The 7,801-nt window shown below is 43.6% G+C and overlaps 2 protein-coding genes across 2 annotated transcripts; one reads left to right on the forward strand and one right to left on the reverse strand.

Annotated features, from left to right (window-relative positions):
- Nucleotides 1-2,052: 2,052 nt before the first annotated feature.
- Nucleotides 2,053-4,845, reverse strand: LOC116618816 (piggyBac transposable element-derived protein 4). Its single transcript, XM_032382936.2, has 2 exons — nt 4,535-4,845; nt 2,053-4,026 (listed from the first exon to the last, which is right to left on the reverse strand). The coding sequence occupies exons 1-2, from the start codon at nt 4,843-4,845 to the stop codon at nt 2,265-2,267; spliced, it is 2,073 nt and encodes a 690-aa protein (XP_032238827.2). The 3' UTR covers nt 2,053-2,264.
- An 89-nt stretch (nt 4,846-4,934) lies between these two features.
- Nucleotides 4,935-7,794, forward strand: LOC116618817. The gene is made up of 2 exons (XM_048720745.1): nt 4,935-5,074; nt 5,634-7,794. The coding sequence occupies exons 1-2, from the start codon at nt 5,035-5,037 to the stop codon at nt 7,505-7,507; spliced, it is 1,914 nt and encodes a 637-aa protein (XP_048576702.1). The 5' UTR covers nt 4,935-5,034; the 3' UTR covers nt 7,508-7,794.
- The last annotated feature ends 7 nt before the right edge of the window (nt 7,795-7,801 follow it).

Consider the following 7,801-nt stretch of genomic DNA (forward strand, 5'->3'; position numbering starts at 1 on the left):
GGATCTTCGGAGTGTTGATGAACCTCCCATTTTTCGTTATTGCACGATTCGATGCCAAGCTTTCCTTTTGTTCCGAGGCATGGCCGAACTCTTTGGCGTTTAAGTGTTTTACCTTGATATGGCTCGGCATTGTCGCTATTGTTCCCGGGATTTGTATGGCCGTGTTATACTCGAAAATTCTGCACACTTTATGGATCAGGAAAGCGGAGCAACTAGTGTCGGACTCGGAGACGGATCTATCTGGGGCGCAAAAGGAAGCAACCAAGGTAGTGATAACTGTCAGTTTTATCCATTGCATTTGTTGGATTCCGCCAAGCGCTCATTACATCAAGATGGTTTTCGCGCCCGAGGTAAGGGTCCTCTGGGATACTTTACACCTGGTAGCTGTTCTAATGATCGCCTTCGTCGCGTTCGTCAAGCCCCTCGTTTACATCTTCCAAAGCAAGAACTTACTGCGTTCTAAAAACACAGTGAACCCATATGACGAGGGAAGGAGGGAGGAGACGAAGTGGATGCACACATGGATCCCTCCTGGATACAAGGAAGAAGACGCGGCGAGTCCTACGCCAAAACAACGTGTTAGAGCCTCAGACAATGGTGGGTTCATGGATAACGAGAATGCGAATAAGGCCCGTACACGGCACGACGGAATAAATGGCGAAAAACCACCCGAGAAAATCGAAAACCTGCAGCAGTGGGGCCCAGGGAAGAAACCGCAGTTGCCACCCATAAAAACAAAAGGCGTCCAAAGCCAGCCACAATGACGGATGTGACGCAATCACGCAATTACGGGTGTGACGCAATGGCGGATGGCATTATTTGGAACTATATATCATTTATCTATATTTTGTATTGATTGTGAACAAGATCAATTTCAAAATAGCGGGTACTGTGTAGCTATTGAAATGATTTTGAATAAAAGAAGCGATAGACAGTCAGTAAATCTTATTTTCTGAATCTAATACCTTATCGCCAAAACAAACCCAATCCTTGCATTTTCCCCAGAAATAGTGAAGAGAAGAGACAGGAAAACATTATCAACAAGGGGGCATGCCGGCCTTAAGGGAGACATTGGAAGATTTCTTGGCACTAAAATTATATCCATGAAGCAAATTATAGAAGGATTCCAATTTATTAACCTGCTTGCCTGCTCTCCGAAGATTCGGGATTCCTGTGGAAGGGAGAAAAAAGACCCCGCTTCTTGGAACTAATATTATATTCATGAAGCATATTCTAGAAGTATTCCAATTTATTAACCTGCTAGCCGGCTCTCCGGAGATTCGGGATTCCTGTGGAAGGGGGAAATAAGACCCTGCTTCTTGGGACTAATATTATATTCATGAAGCACATTCTAGAAGTATTCCAATTTCTGGGAAATAAGACCCCTGCTTCTTGGGACTAATATTATATTCATGAAGCACATTCTAGAAGTATTCCAATTTCTGGGAAATAAGACCCCTGCTTCTTGGGACTAATATTATATTCATGAAGCACATTCTAGAAGTATTCCAATTTCTGGGAAATAAGACCCCTGCTTCTTGGGACTAATATTATATTCAGGAAGCACATTCTAGAAGTATTCCAATTTCTAGGAAATAAGACCCCTGCTTCTTGGGACTAATATTATATTCATTAACCCTTTGGTGCCTGCCCTAAAATGGGAAATTTTTTGTGTCTCTCATTGTAAAATATCCTGCCACTTCTGCTTTTATCCGATTTGCTTGTGCTATATGTCTATGGAAAGCTTACAAAATGGGCTACACATTGGTTCCCTCATTTTTAATTTTTTCACCATTTACTAATTATTTTTTGTATTAATTTATGCTAATGAAGGTGTTACGTAATATACTATTTACAAGAAAATATCACATTATACACTTGAAATCAAGTCAATAAAAAAATGTTGAAAACAAAATTGTTCCCTATCATATAATACACACTTGCTATAAATTCTAGCCTAATGCACAAAAAGAAGAGAAAGTTACAGCAGAAAAGCTTACCATATGTAAATTATGCTATTTTGGGGACGGGTAATAAAAATTTATTTTTTTCTGAAATTATCAACAATATTTAAAATAAGAACACTATATCATGGTTTAATAGTGTCTTTTATACACTTATAATTAGCTTTGTGTTATTCTGCCTAGCATTTCTTGCTTACAATTGCTAGTATTCACTAAATAAATTATGAAAAACAAAAAAAAGTAATGAAATACTAACTGTACACAGCATTGTCCTTGCAAACTATAGATAACTAAACACTCTTACTCATGGAACTCCTTGCTGTGCCATATTTTAAAACAGTTCTGGGTGCTGGTGAGGTGCAGGTATGCCTGGCATTGTGGTGCTTCGCAGTAGGTCCTGACCTTTAGTTCCTTTCCCGTGGTTGCATAACAAACCTTACAGTTTCTCTTCACATCCGACATCATTGGCATGTGGACAGTCTCAAACTGGTTAGGTGCCCTAGTTGGTGGCTTGTGGGCAGGTGGGGGACCAAACTCTTCTAAGCCTACCAGCTGTCTCACTAGTTCTTCTCTAAACTCAGCAACTGAATACTTCTTCGGGCGATAAAGTGCTGTGTTGTCAGGGTTCTGGGCACGGTGAAGCTGGAAAAGAATATAGCTATTTACAACAGCTATATCAATCATGTGGAAGAAGAGGACTTTCCACCATCTTCTGCACTTTGAGAGAGCTTTGTTCTTTGTCATCAGCTGGTCAGATCTGTCCACACCATTCATATAGCTGTTGTAGTTGTTGATGGCCATCGGCTGCCTCACTTCGATGTTCGTCCACTGTTCTCTGGATTTCACTTTTCTTGAAACAATTACATAATCATTGGCACATTCAATGGAGGATAAGATAGTGACTGGTCTGTTATCCTTCCACTGCTGTGCCAAGCAAACACCATCTCTGTGCCATCTCATACTTCCTCGCTCTTGCTTCCCCGCCCATTTTCTGCCATCCTTCATCTCTTCTGGAAACCCCCTTCTATTTTCAGTCGCAGTGCCAGTAGCTGGTGTCTTCACAAGGAAAAGATCCTTTATAAGTGTCACTGATGTGTAAAAGTTATCACAATACAGATGGTATCCTTGATTGAGTAGGGGTGATAATAACTTCATGACAACATCATATGCAAGCCCATTAGTACTTGGGGCATTCGCTGTCTGTCTTCCGGCATAGACATCAAAGTCATAAGTGTAACAGTTTGTACTGTCTGCCAGAACCCACAACTTAAGTCCCCATTTCGTTGGTTTGTTCTTTATATACTGCCTCATACCTGAACGATGCTTACTCTTTACCATTTTTTCATCTATTGCAACATTCTGGAAAGGCTGGTATAATGCCTTGCACCTCTCCTTGAAATGGTCAAGGAAACTGCGTACTTTCCTCAGCTTGTCATGATCTACCTCTTCAATTGGATTTACAACATGTAACATGGCCATCAAGGCCTTGAAACGGTCACGTGCCATGATTGCCCTTGCCCATAGCCCATGATATAATGTTTTTGTGTTCCAGTATCTGTGGAATGAGCTTACATTCACAAGACCACAGTACAGAATCAGGGCAATAAGTCGATTGATTTCCTCAGGGTTTGTATCGTTCCATGCCCCCATTTCATTGGCATACGACTGCTTCTGCTGGATGTTGGCATAGGCATAGGCATTGGTGTTTGCACTGATTTGCTGAACTAGGTGGGCAGTAAAAAACAGCTGAAAGAAGTCCACCGCACGTGTCATGGCTCCTCTCAGTAGTGGTACTTCTAAATGTAGCCCAGGAATTCTACTCGGAGCAAAACCGGGGAGCTGATTCACTTGGTCAGCATCTCCATAGCTGTTGTAGGAGGTTGCTTGCTGTGGCTGGGCAGTAGCCAACTGCCTACGCTGCTGGCCTCTACCCCGTCCTCTTCTTCGCCCTCCGCCTCGTCCTCTCGCTCGAACAGGTCTCGACGCCGAAGATGTCGCTTCTTCTCCCACACTCTCATCACTACTCGGTGACCCTTCAGGATGAGCCTCCTCATCACCAAAACTAAAATACACAGCAGAGAAAATATTAGTTATTTTTGTGATGATCTTATTGGTGAGTTGTAAAAATTATTGTGAAATTACACATGTCGGAATGAAAACATAAAAGCGCATCGAAACTATAAATGTCAAAATAAAAACATAAAGGCGAATCGAAATCAGTTTTAGTCATTCAACACTATAAAATATGGATAAAGAGAAGCGTTTTAGCACCTAGGGTACCGATAAAAATGTTTTTCAGGCATTTCTTATGCAAGAATTTCTTCGGCTATATGTTTGTTTTCGTATGATCTTGATAGGTGTGAAGTGCGATTCCCGGGAAAATCACTCGGCACACATCTAGGTAAAAATATGGCAAAACAAATATATCCAAATCGAATAAATTCAATATAAATTACTCAGCTAGTAAAATGGAATAATAATTTGAAAGAAAACACGAGGTAAATAACATCAATTTAGCGAAGTAAAGAGCGAGTATTTCAAAGCGTCTCTTTTGTTTACGATAAACTTACCTCGTGTTCGATTCAGCTTCACTTCCTACTTCCATTTCTTGGTCCAACTCGAACTCTTCACCACTAGAAATCCCTCCTACCTCACTGTCCACATTACTCTCTACATCGCTCTTTTCATTCATAAGAATTTCTGCAACTTCTTGAGCTGTAAATCGCTGTTGATCGTTACGTGGTCGCTTACTCGAAGACGCCATTTTAGATTTTGACCAGAGCAAGCATGAAGCAGGGATTATAATCAAAACTATGGCTAGCCAATCAAATCCCTGTATAAAAAAACTCTGCAGTCTGATTGGGTATATCTCATTAGCCATTGTGAAGACTTTTTTGTTTTAAATAATAACAAAAACATTGCTATGACAACGGATGGGAAATAAGACCCCTGCTTAGCATCATTGTGTTCCGAGAATCTTGACGTTGTTTTATGTAACTTGTTGGAGAATTTTATATAAACTTACAACGCGACGAGTGAACTTTCTCAGCCAAGAAAGGGTTTACAAAGTATGGATAAAAAAATGCAACAGCGTAAAAATAATGCACAAGGTAAGTACCAATTTATTTATATATCCTAATCATAGGAACACTACCTGAATATAACTAAATAAACTATCGAACTAAATAAACTATATAAATATTGCGTCGCAAAAGCCGTAAAAACAAACAAGCGCCTGGGTCTTCCTAACCGAGTAGGCCTAAAACCAATGATGTCCAAAGCTTATCGAAAACATTTGTAAGATATTTAGATATATTTACTTCGAACAAGAGCTGTGATTTGAGGTTTTGACGGGCTTGAAGAAATAGATAAAATGTGACCCGGTAAGGGAAAACGTACACTAGAGAAAAAGCGTTCTGGCTATGGCGAAACATGTCGTTCGACGGATTATGCAGAACGCTTTTACGATATTCAGAACCATATCAGGTTTCTACGAGAAACGATCTCCGATTTTCAAGATCGTTTCTCCGAAGTCAAGATCGTCTGTCCGAAGGCACCCGCCCTGTTACACGGTAGGAAAAGAGCAGATTGGGATGTACTAAAACATACATGTTGCTATTTGACATGACCCCTCTCCTTATCAGACATTCTTGTTGTATTGATTTGCAGCTATGGCAGCAAGAAACTTTTCCGCATTCCGTAATCCACGGGACTCACCCGCGTCCCGTAACCCTCGGGACTCACCAGCGTCCCGAAACCCTTGGGACTCACCAGCGTCTCGTAACCCTCGGGACTCACCCGCATTCCGTAATCCACGGGACTCACCCTCGTCCCGTAACCCTTGGGACTCACCAGCGTCCCGAAACCCTTGGGACTTACCAGCGTCTCGTAACCCTTGGGACTCATCCGCATTCCGTAATCCACGGGACTCACCCTCGTCCCGTAACCCTTGGGACTCACCAGCGTCCCGAAACCCTTGGGACTTACCAGCGTCTCGTAACCCTTGGGACTCATCCGCATTCCGTAACCCACGGGACTCACCCGCATTCCGTAACCCTCGGGACTCACCCTCGTCCCGTAACCCTCGGGACTCACCCTGGTCCCGAAACCCTTGGGACTTACCAGCGTCTCGTAACCCTTGGGACTCATCCGCATTCCGTAACCCACGGGACTCACCCGCATTCCGTAACCCTTGGGACTCACCCTCGTCCCGTAACCCTTGGGACTCACCAGCGTCCCGAAACCCTTGGGACTTACCAGCGTCTCGTAACCCTTGGGACTCATCCGCATTCCGTAATCCACGGGACTCACCCTCGTCCCGTAACCCTTGGGACTCACCAGCGTCCCGAAACCCTTGGGACTTACCAGCGTCTCGTAACCCTTGGGACTCATCCGCATTCCGTAACCCACGGGACTCACCCGCATTCCGTAACCCTCGGGACTCACCCTCGTCCCGTAACCCTCGGGACTCACCCTGGTCCCGAAACCCTCAGGACTCACCCACGTCACGCTGCGCGTGGGTAACGCTCGTGATGCTTGGTGACGGGTACGCTGCGGGCGCTCTGGCCGTCGCACACTCGCTGAGAATGGTGCAAACCAAGCATGATCTCGTCTGCATGGTAACACCTGACGTCACAAATCCTACCCGTCGACACCTGCGCGTCGTGTACGATGACGTAATCGAGGTGCCGTACATTCGGCAGAAATGTCGCTTGTTTTTGTCACCTGACCAATCCCGGATGTACAACGACTGGATCGAGTTCTCGTTCACCAAGTGGAACTGCCTCAACCTGGTGCAGTACGAGCGAGTGATGTTTATAGACGCAGACATGGTCGTCAAGGTGAACAGTGATGATCTATTTGAGTTACCCGCTCCAGCGTCCGCCATGACTTATCACGAGCGCAAAATTCCACCCGAGCACGGGGAACTTGTTTCTCCTAGGGAAATGTTTAGAAAAGCGTACAACAAGTATAGCTTTGTTGCCTGTGCGGGGCTTGCATTGTTTCGCCCTGACAAGCGTGACTTCGAATCGTTTCTTCATTACATTCACTCTTCAGAAGTTTTCGGTGAGAATTTTCTGACAATGTCTGGCGCCGACGAGGTGGCTATCAGCCTTTTCTACGCACGCAAGGGTGTATCCTGGACTCATATTCACCACCGCTATAATGTTGTCTCGTGGAGGGCACAGTGGATTCTACCTCATGAACCCTACATTCTGCATATCTTCGGGCGACCCAAACCGTGGGAGAAGGGGTGCGACTGGCCAGACCCGGATTGGTGGGGCGTGGTCGATGACCTGCTGGGGTCTCACCCCGATCTTAGTGAGCTTTACCCCCCTCGTCCTACGGTAAACGAAACAACGGAGATAGAAGAGCACGTAATGGGTGATCTGCCGTCAAATAACTACACATCAAAAAACTGTATTCTCCACACCGAAATTAAGCAAGACCTAAACAAAAACAATCAAGTCGATGACCCTATGTTATTTCCTACTTCCGTGCTCTCAGAGCTGCGTATTATTAATTGTGATGACAGCGATTAAAAATCTTGGTTATCATGACGTTCAAATAATGCGATGTTGATTTTATGTTCTGTGATTAATGTTGTGGGACGATTTATGTGGTTCAAGGAAAACAAGAGCAAAGTGAATGATAATAAACTACTAAAAAGGGCGAGGATAACCTAGGTATAACAGCTAAGGGAAACTTTATTCTCCCCAACTTAGGTAACATTGCCTTTTTTAAATCATTTTGAAAAGTAGAATTGTTATTTTATACGTTAGCTTATAACTGTTAGAATAGAACTGCATTAAATATAGGAAATATCCAATTTTCAA

The sequence above is a fragment of the Nematostella vectensis genome, chromosome 13 (assembly GCF_932526225.1).
Source record: "Nematostella vectensis chromosome 13, jaNemVect1.1, whole genome shotgun sequence".
NCBI classification, from domain to species: Eukaryota; Metazoa; Cnidaria; class Anthozoa; order Actiniaria; family Edwardsiidae; genus Nematostella; species Nematostella vectensis.

Bases quoted from the DNA above. Each gene is read 5' to 3' on its own strand.
- LOC116618816 (XM_032382936.2), bottom strand. From the start codon at position 4,845: ATGGCTAATGAGATATACCCAATCAGACTGCAGAGTTTTTTTATACAG. The intron at 4,027-4,534 runs GTAAGTTTATCG...TGTGTATTTTAG, and splicing joins GAAGCTGAATCGAACACGAG to TTTTGGTGATGAGGAGGCTC.
- LOC116618817 (XM_048720745.1), top strand. From the start codon at position 5,035: ATGGATAAAAAAATGCAACAGCGTAAAAATAATGCACAAG. The intron at 5,075-5,633 runs GTAAGTACCAAT...ATTGATTTGCAG, and splicing joins GCGTAAAAATAATGCACAAG to CTATGGCAGCAAGAAACTTT.